General features: G+C 57.3%; 7 protein-coding genes across 7 annotated transcripts, besides 6 other annotated features; all 7 read right to left on the reverse strand.

Moving 5' to 3' along the window:
• Positions 1-60: 60 nt before the first annotated feature.
• Positions 61-94: a sequence feature (A-rich).
• An 84-nt stretch (positions 95-178) lies between these two features.
• Tco025E_05931 (putative short-chain dehydrogenase) lies at positions 179-1468 on the reverse strand (the record flags this gene model as incomplete). The annotated part of the gene is made up of 1 exon (XM_029372821.1): positions 179-1468. The coding sequence occupies one exon, from the start codon at positions 1466-1468 to the stop codon at positions 179-181; it is 1290 nt and encodes a 429-aa protein (XP_029227064.1).
• A 369-nt stretch (positions 1469-1837) lies between these two features.
• Positions 1838-3418, reverse strand: Tco025E_05932 (putative lipase; the record flags this gene model as incomplete). The annotated part of the gene is made up of 1 exon (XM_029372822.1): positions 1838-3418. The coding sequence occupies one exon, from the start codon at positions 3416-3418 to the stop codon at positions 1838-1840; it is 1581 nt and encodes a 526-aa protein (XP_029227065.1).
• A 38-nt stretch (positions 3419-3456) lies between these two features.
• Positions 3457-3498: a microsatellite.
• A 371-nt stretch (positions 3499-3869) lies between these two features.
• On the reverse strand, positions 3870-5186 carry Tco025E_05933 (short-chain dehydrogenase; the record flags this gene model as incomplete). Its single annotated transcript, XM_029372823.1, has 1 exon — positions 3870-5186. One exon carries the CDS (start codon positions 5184-5186, stop codon positions 3870-3872), a length of 1317 nt encoding a protein of 438 aa, XP_029227066.1.
• An 853-nt stretch (positions 5187-6039) lies between these two features.
• On the reverse strand, positions 6040-8334 carry Tco025E_05934 (protein kinase; the record flags this gene model as incomplete). Its single annotated transcript, XM_029372824.1, has 1 exon — positions 6040-8334. One exon carries the CDS (start codon positions 8332-8334, stop codon positions 6040-6042), a length of 2295 nt encoding a protein of 764 aa, XP_029227067.1.
• A 233-nt stretch (positions 8335-8567) lies between these two features.
• Positions 8568-8586: a microsatellite.
• A 20-nt stretch (positions 8587-8606) lies between these two features.
• Positions 8607-9983, reverse strand: Tco025E_05935 (uncharacterized protein; the record flags this gene model as incomplete). The annotated part of the gene is made up of 1 exon (XM_029372825.1): positions 8607-9983. One exon carries the CDS (start codon positions 9981-9983, stop codon positions 8607-8609), a length of 1377 nt encoding a protein of 458 aa, XP_029227068.1.
• A 34-nt stretch (positions 9984-10017) lies between these two features.
• Positions 10018-10071: a sequence feature (A-rich).
• A 64-nt stretch (positions 10072-10135) lies between these two features.
• On the reverse strand, positions 10136-11491 carry Tco025E_05936 (putative endo-beta-N-acetylglucosaminidase; the record flags this gene model as incomplete). Its single annotated transcript, XM_029372826.1, has 1 exon — positions 10136-11491. One exon carries the CDS (start codon positions 11489-11491, stop codon positions 10136-10138), a length of 1356 nt encoding a protein of 451 aa, XP_029227069.1.
• Positions 11492-11771: 280 nt separating this feature from the next.
• Positions 11772-11841: a microsatellite.
• Positions 11842-12218: 377 nt separating this feature from the next.
• On the reverse strand, positions 12219-12836 carry Tco025E_05937 (vesicle-associated membrane protein; the record flags this gene model as incomplete). Its single annotated transcript, XM_029372827.1, has 1 exon — positions 12219-12836. One exon carries the CDS (start codon positions 12834-12836, stop codon positions 12219-12221), a length of 618 nt encoding a protein of 205 aa, XP_029227070.1.
• A 244-nt stretch (positions 12837-13080) lies between these two features.
• Positions 13081-13099: a microsatellite.
• The last annotated feature ends 27 nt before the right edge of the window (positions 13100-13126 follow it).

The following is a 13126-nucleotide window of genomic DNA, read 5'->3' on the forward strand; positions in this document are numbered from 1 at the left end:
CACTTCTGCAAGACGCATGTGTCGGGCCACTCCATTCCTCTCGCACACACCCCTCAAGCCAAAAGAACAAAAAAGAAAAAAGAAAAAAGAAAAACACTCCCCGCACCTGTGACTGGTCCGGATTTATCGTTTTCGTATTGTTGGCGTTCACATACTTTTTTATCACCATCGCACCGGGTCACGTCACGAACGTCACCCTCATGACTCGCTTCGGTCTCGCAACCTTCTTCCCTTGCCCTGGCTGCCGCGGCCTATTTTTTTGCGCCTCGATCTGTGCCTCCGCCCAAGCACAAAACTTGTTCGCCTCCTCCATGTTCATGGCGTCCTTTGAGAGGCAGTTGATGCCGCTGTTGGGGCCATACTCGCCGGTGCACATGTAGTAGCCGCCGTGCACCATGTTCTCCGTCTCTATGCCCGCCCGCAGGGCCGCCTGCGCCCCCTCCCTCCACGTCTTACCAATGAGCAGAGAGGGATAGTAAATAATGCGGTCAAGCACCCTCTGAGAAAACAGGTCACGGTACAGGCGGGTCGTGATGATGCCGGGGTGGCAGCACGCGACAAACACCTTGAGGTGATTGCCGTCGCCGTGGCGGAAGAAACGCAGGGAGACGCGACGTGCGAGGACGGAGGTCCACCAGATGACGCACAGCTTCGATAGGCCGTAGTACCGGACAAAGTTGCCCAGGGTGAAGTCCTCCAGTGCGGGGGGGACCGCCTTCGCCGCGGCGGCGGCTCCCTCGCCGGGCGGCTGTGGGTGCAGCGCCGCGAGCATCTCGGCCGGCCCGCACCGCCGCGACGCCCCGAGAAACGTGTGACAAGAGGAGGCCACGTTAACAATGCGCGAGGAGGCCCCGCTGCGGTCCGCCGCCTCCTCCAGCAGCGGCAGCAGCAAATTTGTGAGCAACATGGGCCCCACCACGTTGGTGGCGATCATCTCCTCCATCCCAGTGTCTTCGCAGCGGTGCAGGTGGCGCCGCAAAACCCCCGCGGCATTCACCAGTAACGAGACGGGAAACTTTTCCCTCTGCTCCAGGACGGAGGCGGCGAAGCTGCGCACGCTGTCAAGATCCGCAAGATCCACCTCCCCGAGCACAACGAGGCGCCCAGGAGGATTTTGCGCCGCGAGGGAGCGTTTTGCCTTCAGCAGGCGCATCAGGTCCCTCCCTGCCATAATGACCGTCCAGCCGTGCAGAGAGAGCTCCTGTGCGACGCCGTAGCCAACGCCAGACGATGCCCCCGTGACGAGGGCCACGCGAGAAGTAAAGTCCACGCCTCTCGGCCACTTGCACGGACGCCCAGACGCCACGCCGCGGCAGGCAAAGGCGCAGCTCACAACCGCAACCAGCGTTTCTACTTTCGTCATGGAACTCCAGAACGACCATTGAAAGAAATGGGCGGCGGCGGCGAGGGCGAGAAACAGAAGGCACGCCAGCGCCGCAAAGGCCTCTGAGGAAACGTAGTGAATCATCTGCCGCGGCAAATGCCACCACAACCGCGCTAAGAGCGTGGAAGCAAGCAAACAAAAAAAAGGCCGGACTATTCACACGCACTAAGAAACTCGCTTCTGACCCTCTATTCCTTCTTTGGCACACATTCCTCGGTGTATAAAAGCAGTCAAAAAAATGGCCGAGGAAGCAACAACAAAAAAAGGGGGGACTCCAATGCAGTGGCGGAGGCACACACATGCAATACCAAGCACAGAGGGCAAAGTTAAAAAGAAGCAAAAAAAAAAGGAACACACTCAGACACGGGAAAAGAGAGTAACGGAAGCCAAATGACGCGGCAGGCTGCGCTCCCCGCAGCCGTGTTACACGACTGGTTCTGTATGCCCGCAATCTCACTCATGTGAGTTGGGCGCGTGAGGGTGTAGCGCTGATTCGCGCCGCATCTGCGCGTAGTCGCCCTCGTCCCAGACCTCGTCACCCTCGGCGTACGTCAACGGCACCGTAGTATCGACAAGTCGCCCGATATAGTCTTCCGGCAAGAAGCCCGCCGCATACCGTTCTCTCGCTACCCGACCAAACTCCGCTGCGTCTTCCTCGTCTTCCTCCACTTCCTCGTCGGCCTGTACTTCCTCCGCGTCATTCCTTGGGGCCTCACTTGTCTCACAGGACGGCGGCGGGTGCTGCGCGGGGTCCAAAAAGTCACTGAGTGCGTCCGCGGTGAGAGCCTCACTCGCAGCCGCCACATGCACCTCTCGCCGTCCTTCTTCCCCCTCGTTCCCGTCACCGGTGCTCGCCCGCCGCCGCGCTTCTTCCGCGTCCTCCACCTCCTGCTGCGACGTTGCGGCGGAGGCCATCTGCAAAATCTCGCCGTAGTGCACGAACACCTCCCCCTCGGCCCCCGTCACCGGCAGGTCAATCAGCGGATCCCCCTCCAGCACGACGCGGACAGGGCTGATGGCATGAATGTAGCGCTCAAGCGTCTGCTGAACCGCCTTTGGCGCGCCGAGGGTCACACAATTCTTTACGTCAAAGCCACGGACATGCAGCAGAAGCGCCAAACAAAACGCCACCGCCCCTCCAACGCCGTGGCCAACCACAACCGTGGAACGGTAGGCGTGCAACGGGGTCTCTGCCAACAAGGCGTCGCAGAGACGCTGCGCCACGCTGAAGTACTCCGCGTGGAAGACGGTGCCACGCACCTCCTCCGACTCCGTGATTTCTACCCGCTCCACCTCCCGATCCCAGTCGTACGGCTCACACCGCACGTAGACAATTTGCTTATTGTACGTCTCGTCGACCTCGACAACTACGTCCTCCTTTCCATGCGACATGTGGTGTGCGGAAACACCGCTGCGGGTCCCAGCAATGGCCTCTGTCACCTGCCACGAAGTCAGGCTGCCAGGCTCCTGCGCACCACCCGGACCATCCTTGACGCCCAGGCGGTGGAGAAAAAGAAGACGCTCCCCGTAAGGAATGAGGGCGTGCTGCATGATGCGATTTTGGCGCTCCGCCGTCGCCTCCTCATCCGCCTCATTCCGCTCCACCCGCTTGTTCTCAAACTCGCAGTAGTGAAGATAGTTCCGCTCGATAGCATGCTGGTAGTGTGAGTTTCCAACGCCCGCCGCGAGGACCTGCAACATGGAGGTAAGTGCCCGATTGCCCGGTGCGAGGAGGATCTGTTCCGCCACCTCACGCACCCGCTGCAATTCCCTCGCGATGAAGCGCTCGTATTGGGCCTCCATTGCCTGCAGCTTCCTCCGCCGCCCTCTGCCTCGCTGCGCGTCCGCCGCCTCGCGGAGCTGCAGGTAACGGCGGCGGTTTTGCTCGGCTGCGTCAAAGAAGCGGAGCCCCACGTACCTCGTCAGCCCCTCCGTTCTGTGCAGCGGGCAGTCGCGCGTCACCTGCTTCACTGCGTCCAGCAGGCGACGGTACGCGGCGCAGGTGTCGCTGCGGACAGCCCCCGACACGACCATCTCGGCGGAAGGCGGTGGGCCGCGAAAGGGGCGAGCGGACACACGCACGCACACACACAAAAAAAACACAACAACAACAAGAGGGGAAAGCAAGGCAGGGCAGCTGCGGCTCCCCCATCCTCCACCTGCACGAAGCCGGTTATCTGTGGGAGATGGAAATGTGGGGGGGGGGGGAACAGGAAAAAAAGAGGAAGTGACACATTCGGTGGATGACGTGCGCATGAAACGCAGCGCGGCGGCGGCGGCGGAGCCAATGCGATAAAAAAAAAACAAAGAGGATGGAGAAGAAATGGCGGTGCAAACCCACTCCCAATGCAGCGCCTCAATCCCGCCTCGTTGCGGCCCGTCAGAGAAAGAGGGCGAGTCCCAACCGACGTGAAGGCACCACTAGATACACGTACATACACAAAAGCGAGGACAAAGTTCGTTTGTTTGTATGTTTTTTTTTGTTTCAACTTTTTTTCTGTGTCAGCCCAACCAACTGCTTCCCCCACTCCACAATGCGGTCCCCTTCCTCAACGTCCCAGCCATAGGACAGCAATGCCTCAAGTGTCTGGTCGCGGCACTCCACAAAGTACGGGCTAACGGGCTCGGTTTGTGGCGCACCCTCCGGCGGCTTGACAAGCCTCAATTCATCGACGTCGCACATCGCACAGTGCAGCGTCGTTTGTGCTCCTTCCTCCCACGTCTTTAGGAAGAGGAGAGAGGCATACTGATAGATCAGGCTGGTCCATTCCCCACGCATAAGGTCCCTCGAGAAGTTTGTCCCGACACAGCCAGGGTGCAGGGAGCATGCAGGCAGCCTGTGATGTCGTGCAATGTAGTGCGCGTGGTAAATATTAAGCAATTTACTTGCCCCATAGCGAACAAACGCGGCACCCAGTGTCGCCTGCATTAGCGGGCCTGTTGAACCCGACTCGCCTTGATTGAGCTGCTGAAGGGCATCTAAGAGACGCCTATTAAGACTCCTGCCTGTCAGCTTCTTCCAGAGTCCCGTCTCCAACGTCATCTGCGGGAAACGGTGGGCCGCGGAGGAAACGTACACGACACGTCCCTGACTCTGCTGAATGCGGGGCACAAGAAGTTCTGTCAACAGCAGCGGTCCAAGAAAGTTGACCGCGGTGTGAAGCTCCAGCTGTGAATTGTGTCGACTGAACTCCAGTCGCCTCCGCATCATACCGGCGTTGTTCACAAGAACGTCGAGACGCTTGTACACCGCCAGAAACTGATCCGCAAACCGTCGCACGCTGGCAAAGTCATCGCACTCGAGGGAAAAGCGCCCGTCCACAAGAACCAGTTCCGGCACCTCCGCGTAACTGGGGTCCCCGCTGCGCCTGCGCCGCGCCCCCTCCGCCGCCCCGCGAATCTTCGCCGCCGTCAACTCACTGAGGGCCGGATTTCGGCAGGTGCAGACCACGCGGTAGCCCTCCACCGCGAGCCCCACGGCCGTGTAGTACCCAATGCCGCTGTTCGTCCCCGTGACGACCGCCACTGGCCGCTCCTCCTCCTTCATGTCGCGCGACAGCACAAATCCCGGGTGCCGCTCCCGCTGTGACGCGGCCTTGTCGGATCCATTGGTCTTTGCGCTCTCGTCGCCCTTATGCGGCGGACGCGCGCGATTCCGAAACCCGCGCGCCACGAGCCGCTGAACAACAAGCGACGCCGGTACCGCCACGGTGAGGTACGCACGCGGCAGCTGGGAAAGCCACACGGCCGCAATGCACGCGCTGCACACGGCGCCAATTTCGCTCTTATAACCGAGTCCCATTGGAATACACAATTGCAGTTTTGGCCTATAATCTATTCTTTTTTTTTACTATTATTCCCTCTGTTTTTTGCTGGTTTGATGAATTCCACTCGGCCTCAGTGCACACAACTCGAGCAGCGAAATCCACCCCCCCCCCACACACACACACGCACGCGCAAGCAACGCGAAGAAGCAAGAAGAAGACCATAAAAAGCGGCGGAGTAGAAAAGTAAAGGGGCGAAAGACAAACGGCAAGCAGACATGCCGTTGTGCGGTGCACACACGCCCGCAGGGCCCCGGGGAATTCTATACCCAAAGAAGGCCCAAAGGGAGTAGAGTGGGAAAAGAGGGAAAAGGGGAAAAGGAGAGAAAAGGGAACAGTAATCACAGAGCTGGCAAAGTACAAAAAGAACAAAAAGAAAAAAAATCTTTAACGTGCCTTTCGCCGTGTCCCGCACCCTCTGTGTATTCCCGCAAATGAAGAGCCCAGGGACCAGAAACTGTTATCCCGGGTGCAGGAGTAGACAAAGAAGGCGAACAAGATAAAGTTAAAAGGTAAAAATGAAAAATAACTAAATAGAAACGGAGTCCACACCAGCATTAGCAGCTTTTTACTGCCTCTCCGGGACGAGGTTGCGCGCTCCCTTCTCGGCAGTCTCCAACCCCACTCCCCTTCAGAGACAGACGCACCCAGTGCTACATAAATAAATGGAAATAAGAGTTCCTACGATGAACCGATGATTCGTCATTCCCGTTGCCTTGGAAAACTTTTTCCAGGAGGGGAAATAACAAAACAACCGGGAGGAGGGGGGAAAAAAAAAAAAAAAGTAAGCACATCCGCGGATCCTGAGATGGTGAGAGCTCTTACTACCAGTTATGAATGCCCCTCTGACGAGAGACCTCTCTTTTTTCGCCATGAGACAGGAAAAAACCTTTTCCACCCCTTTTCCGCCTTAGCCGGACAAACCTCACAGGCCTCCATGTGGTAGGTGGAAGTTAAATTGTTTACATTTTCCACCTTGGTGATGCCCTTGGCGCCGACGTTGGCGTTGTTGTCGCTGCTGCTGTTGCTGGTAATTTTGCTGATGCTGTCGCCTTTGAGTGTTGGGGTCGGAATGGGGCGAACTTTTATGGTAACAACCTTCTTGGATGTCGTTATGGGCACGCTGGTTAATTGATTTGACAGGCTGGTTAAATGATTTGATAAGCTGGTTAATTGACCGGACACCCCTGACATCCTTGGTAAGGGCGACGAGGCGACCGTGGAGCTGGAAACCTCAGCCTGCCTGTCTAGAGGGGGGGCCACGATCTCGCTTAGGCTGCTCATTTCGCGGCGGGGTCGAAGCCACGCGGATTCGTCAATGCGTCGCAGCGTCCAGCGGCAGTCAGGGTCCTTGCAAAGGAGGCCGCAAATCAACTCCTTGAACGCCGACGAAGAAGTCACCGTGCATGGGGCCAGCTCCTCCGTGGAGTCCTGATCCCTTCCGGTTTGCGTTGCGTCCCCGCCGTCTGGGGGTGTCTCTGCAGTAAACGTATGGATTGCATCCAAGTAGGAGAACCCACAGGCGCCGAAATCTGTCGAGTTCCTTTTTGGCCTCTCGTCGGGAAAAACAAGCGGAGAGCCAACTATACGACGCGTCATCTCCTGGTACGTGTGCGCCCGAAAAGGGAGGAAGCCGTACATCAGTTGATACAGCGTGACACCCAACGCCCATACGTCTACGAGTTCTCCGACTACCTCTGGTTTTCCAAGGCACACCTCGGGAGCCATAAACGCTGGTGTTCCCTCCACACCCCGGACACCGTCGGGGGTGCAGATCGCACTCACGCCGAAGTCGGCAAGATATATACGTTCATTGTCGTCTATCAATATATTTTCGGGTTTAATGTCTCGATGAAATATACCTTTCGAATGTAGGTGCTTCAAAGCTGAAACGATCTGCGACGTGTACAGCCTTAGTTGCTGTTCTGGAATGGGCACAACGGTGGTGGGAGTCAAGGCGTGTGCGATGCTACCACGCGAGATGTACTGCAGGATCATAAAAATGGTGTTGTGATTCTTGTCACCAATCACTTCGTGGAGCCGGACTAGATGAGGGTGGGCCACCGCCTTCAGTACTGCAATCTCAGAGCGAATGGCATTCACGCGCCGTTGATCAAACTTGTTCCCCAGCGTCACAATTTTCATCGCAAACAGGTCCTTTGTCTCGTGGTGCTGAACCAAGACAACCTCGCCTGTCGAGCCACGGCCAAGCTCCCTCAACACCACGTAGTCGTTTATCTTTTTCTTGTGATTGGCGCGGCCTATAACCGTTTTCGCAGTCTCCTTAACGCATGGTTGTACCTCCCTACTTTGTATTGTGGAAATGGAATAGGAAGCTCCACGGGTTACATATATGGTGCCGTGCCGGGGTCCCCTTGGGCTTCCACTGGCCTGCGATGCATCGTCTCTCTGTGGGCATCGCTGCGGCACCATCAGGCCGGGGAAGAACCTGGGGCTGGGCCTCTTCAGCGCCGACCCGTTGTAGAACGGGGAACCGCCGTTTTTTTCTCTGTCGGGCCCATAGCTGGCCGTGAGTTCCTGCAACCATGCGCCTCCGCCGCCCTGAACACTGCAGGATGAGTTTGTCAAGAGTGTGGACGTCACTGAGGTAACGCTGGGAAATAATTCAAACTGACTTTCATCTATAGGAGTTAAGGCACGTGGGGCAGTGCCACCTTTGGGGCCCGCCGACGGGCCCTCACTACCTACGTGCTGGGGGGGGTTGGGATTCAACTCCATAATGCCCATAGCGGGCTCCCCCGCGTTTGTTAGCATGCTTGACTCCGCAGTACTAGTTGAGACCGAGTCCCCCTCCTCCAGGTCCTCAAGTAGCTGCGTGGCCATTCTTCTAAGTAGCCCCTCATAAAATTGGCACCTCATGCAAGACTCATTACTCTTCGCACCTATTCCCCGTGTGGTGGGTCCGGCTACTTCATCCTGCCGCGGAATATTGGCAAGCTCTTTTAGCGAATTGTAGCCAAACGGAAGTATCGTCTCCTCCAGTGACACCTTCAGGCGGCTGGCAAACGACGATCTCGCCCTAAAGTCGACAATAGCGGCGTTGGAGCAATCAGTGCCTGAACTGCCAATCATCAAGGGGTTCTCCAACCTTGAGAGCCGCGGCATCCTACGGATGCAAGACGAACCCAACCTAAAAATATTAATAAACGCGTAGCCACAAGCACTAAACGCAGCAGGATACGTGGGGGCACGCAACGGACGTGCACAGAGAAAGCAGAGAGAAAAACGGTGAAACAGAAGAGAGGCACAAAAAGTTGGGTGGACCACGCAATACAGTGCAACTGGCAGGTGTGAGAAGGGGCCGTTTGAATGGATCCAAAGGGATGGTGGAGTGCAGGACACACACACACACACACAAGAAAAATACAACAGCAACGTTACGGCAAAGGGGCCTGCAACTCTTGCGCTAGAAACTCCTGCATATCAATACCACTGACATCACCCCGCTCCTTCTTCCATGGGGAAGCTGGTAACGAAGCTGTAGAATAGTTGGAGGAACTGCAGTGGGCAAAGAGGGGACGGCGGTGAGTGGAGGGACTGCTCTCACCCTCCACAGCCTGACGCAGTCTCTGGACGCCCAAATATAGCCGCCTTTCAGAATCGCAGGCACCGCTCGGCGAGCTAGGTAAATTGGCGGACAACTGTCTCTCTTCTGCTTCGTGTGGTGGTGGTGGCGGCGGCAGCGGCGCATTGGCACCATCCGCCGTTTCTGAGTGCGATTTCTGCTGCTGTGCCATAAGTGCGTTCATCTCCCGAATCGCTTGCTGCAGTTGCACGATGACGGCGTCCCTCGAGTGAATCTCTTCCTCGTACTGCCGCAGTTCAACTACGTTGTGTCGTGTCTTTAGCAAAGCCGCCTCATGCTGTGAGAGATGCCGCTGGACGCGCTCCCGCTCTCGCTCGCTCTCCTCTAGTCGCCTCATGTAGTGCGTCAACTCCTCCTCCAACGTTGACACCCGTTGTTGGGCCCGCACAGACTCCTCCGAGGCACGCCCGAGCCGAACTTCCACCGCCGCATGTCGCCGCTTGTTGGAGTCCTGCTGCTCCTGCAGCTGCCGCACCTGCGCCTGCAGGGCAGCCTTCTCCCGCTCCCTTTTGCTTTCCCCCACCTTGGCAAGTGAGTTTCTGCGGCGTTGATCGAGCAGCATATCGTGAATCAACAGCTGCTGCGCCTCGCACTGATAAGTTCCCAGCGCCAGACGCGTCTCGAAGAGTGGCTGAGCAAACAGGCGATGGTAGCTGGACCACATCGAAGCCGTTTTCTGCAGAAGCAGTTGATCGGCACGCAACTCAAGGAGCTGCTCTGCCTGGTCCCGCAGCAGCTGCGTCAGACTTCTGTTCTCCGCCTCCCTTTGGGCGCACAGAGAGCGAAGCCGCGAGGCGGCCTCCTGAAGCTCCATCAGGTCAGCAGCGGTAACGCCGCCCCGTTGCATGTGCGGAGGACTGCTCCTCGTTCTTGCAGTAAAGCCGCTACGGCCGCGCCGCCGACAGAGCCACGCACAGCCCGAGAAACGTGTGGGGAGGGTGGCCGTACGACCACCCCCGCTTCCCCAGCGAAAGCGAAAGTGAAAGAAAGAGACAGAGGTGGGGAGTGCGGGGACGGGGCTGTATAAAGCAACGCCCATGCGAGCAGGCATGTACGGAAAGTGAAAGGGCGCGCGAGCGAAAAAGGCTGCAGTGGTCGCCTCGTGCGCGTCAGCGAAGAGAATATGCCCAAGCGGGGCGGGCTCCAGCCTGCCGCGACAAGACACCATGACTCCGACAGGCGGCAGCACAGCCGCGACGCCGCAAACGCAAAAAAAAAAATAAAAATTAATAAAAAAAAAACAAGTAACAAAAACAGGGAAAATGAGACGTATACAACAACAAATAGAAATCTCAACCCGGCAGAAAACGAGTCTGGCGACTAATCCATAATGTTTCCTGAGAGGAGATTCATCAGCAGCACACTCCACTGCTCGTAAGCTGCCCCAGGCGAACAGTAATGCAGGCAGTCGGTTGCATTCATCACCTCATGCTTTGGGTGGTACTTACCCATGTGCCCCAGCGGCATGAGATCCGTCATGGGCGCCACATCCAGAATGTGTGCCCCCATGTCTTCCCAAAGCATCGTTGTGTAGGCGTTCCTGTCAGGAATAGCAAACCAACGATACCTCTCGTACTTTTTTGCCTTGTATGCAGCCAACGTCAGCGGGGCCGTAAGTGGCTCGGAGTACTGCCAGCAAAAGGGATGCCCACGAAAGCTCGTACGCCAGATAACGGTCCCCTCATAGAGACGCCGAACAACGCAGGCGGCTCGCCGCATCAAACGGTAGTAATCTTCATCTGAAACCTTCTGTCGCTCGTTCGCCGGCCGCACCATCCAGGAACCCGAGTTGAGGATAAGAATTGGGTAGCGGTGAATGTCCTTCCACCACAAAAAATTCCGAAAGGCGTGGTGCCCGGTTTCTAGAAATTGGTTGGTGAGAAAAAAGATCTTGACAGGATCCTGCAGACGCTCTGGGTAGTACGCTTGGCAGATGGCGTGCCCCCTGCATCGGTGACGCGAGCGTGAGGTGCCCTCGCGCTCGTAGATGTCGCCCACGCCGCCGAGAAGGTAATACAGTGAGGCGTGCCAGTGGTCTGTGAGGCTGTCCCCAGCCATCATGATGCTGCGCCCGCGAAGGGAGCGGCAGAAGAGTTCCTCGTCCCACGGGAGCAACTCACACGCGTCTGGCACCCACACGTACTGCGTCTCTTTTCGAACTCCGTTGCCCCCAAACTCCTTCCGAAAACCCCGCTCGCAGCACCCCAACACCTTCCCGCGAGAAGGATATCGGGGCCCCAGGCTGCCGTTGTACACCCACCGCCCTGCTGTGTACAGACGCCCAGAGCAGGGACGCGAGGTGCGACGCATGGGACGGTACGGATTACGATAGCGCCTAGGCCCATCACCGTAGTCAAAGTGCGGCGGCTCCTGTCCCCTGTGTGGCCCGCGGGGAGACATGAAGGCTACGACGTTTCCCGGCAGGACACCCTCAACCTCCTCCGGCCGCAGCGGCTGATAGAGTGTGGTGTTGCGTGCCTGCGACGCAGTGGGCAGCAAGGACGCTGGGCCTAACTTTGGCCTCATCTCCTCCTGCTCCTGTCCCGCGGCTCCTCGGAGGAGGAGAAGGAAGAGCAAGAGCAGGAGGAGTGCTGTTGCGGCAGCGGCAGCAACAAATACAGCAAGCAGAAGAAGCGTGGGGCTTCGCCTGCGTGGGTGAGACCCCCGCTCCCTCATCCTGGGCATCCGTGTTGGTCAGAAGGGAACGCTAACAGCAAAGAGGCAATGGAAAATGCAGAGCGACGGCAAAACAAAAACAAAAATAAAACAAAGGCGGCGGTAGAGCAAACAAGAAGAAGAGGGAGGGGGGGAGGGGACACAGGTGGGAGCGACAAAGACTGCAGGCTCCCCGCAATTTTCCAGCTTCTCACCACCTGTCAAAGCAGCCACAATCCCTTTGCAGCACCCCGGTACGGGCGCCCGCGGGGAGACAATGAACAAAAAGAGGCAGGGAAGAAAAAACAACAACAGCAAACACGGCATCAATAAAAGAAGAAAAAACAAAAGAACAAAAGAAGAAAAACGACTTTAACCCAGTGAGTTTCAAGGTCTACAGTACATGAGAAACAGCGCCAGCACAGACGGCATACGTTCTTGTTCCACACACATGAAAGCATTTGACTCCTCGCCCTTCTTTCGTTTTTCTTCTTATTCGTCCAGTTCAAACTTTATTTTTCCCGCTTCTTTTTTTTTTGGTTGTTATCAGTATGCGACGTTCCTTCAATTCCTTCTGGTTTACTCCCGCCTTTGCTTTGGCTGCTGGTGCCTTCACCTCGGTGCAGCAAAAGGGGAGTTTAACATTGCAGGATTGCCCAGGCAGTGAGCGGCCTCGCAAAGGGGAGGGGGGAGTGGGGGGTCAGCAGCAGCAGCGGCCAACGACACTGATGGGCGGCAGCGTAGCACCTCACATCACTGAGCAGCACCCCGAGTTTGTCTGCTTTGCCTGCTTGTAGAATGTCTTGCTTGCCATGCCAAGATCCTCGCTCTTGGAGACAAGCTCGTCGATCTTCTGGCCGCGCTCAATAATTTGGTCAATGGCATTATACATAACCACCTTGGTGTCCTCGATGTCCCGCTTGATCTTGAGGATTTTGTCCTGCTCCTCCGGCTTTTGGTACTTCAGCAGCGTCTCCTCGAGGTACGGCCAGTTCAGGAAGTTGTCGTCTTTGCCGTCGACGACGTCGTACTTGCCGCGGAAGGTCGTCTGGAACTGCTGGGCAAGCTCCGCAAGCAGGGTGAAGGCGACGCGGGCGTTGTACTCGATGTCACTAATGGCGATGGCGACGATCCCGTCCAGTGTGGCGTACGCAAAGACAACGTTGCCGTTTTCCGTGATTTGGGTCTTGGCGCCCTTCGACACCCGCCTCGCCACCGTGCGGGTGAGGAACACTATGAACTCGCGGGCGGCGTTGCGCTGGAAGAAGCCGAAGGAGCTGACGTCGACGGCCTGGGAGCAGATGACGGGCTCCTTCTCCACCCCCGCCGGGAACGGCCGCACGATCGACAAGGAGTACAGCTTCATTGCCCGGCGCAGCCCGCGTTTCGTGCCGCTCTCCCAAGTACGGACTTGTGTTCCCCCGCCTCTTCCCCCTGCTTCTCGCTCTCTACCTCCGTGTGTGTAAATATGCGGCTCGCTTTCACTTCCTTCGGCGCCCCTCGCCTCCTGCCACCGCACCCCGCAGAGTGTGAAGGAAGAGCTCTCCAGCAGCGGCCCCAGCGGAACGCAGGCAGAGGCCAAGCACAAAGCGAACGCACACACACAATGCCAAAACAACAACAACAACATTAAAAAAAAACCCTTCCGTAGAGAAA

The sequence above is a fragment of the Trypanosoma conorhini genome (assembly GCF_003719485.1).
Source record: "Trypanosoma conorhini strain 025E chromosome Unknown Tco_14.4_contig_00372, whole genome shotgun sequence".
Classification (NCBI taxonomy): domain Eukaryota; phylum Euglenozoa; class Kinetoplastea; order Trypanosomatida; family Trypanosomatidae; genus Trypanosoma; species Trypanosoma conorhini.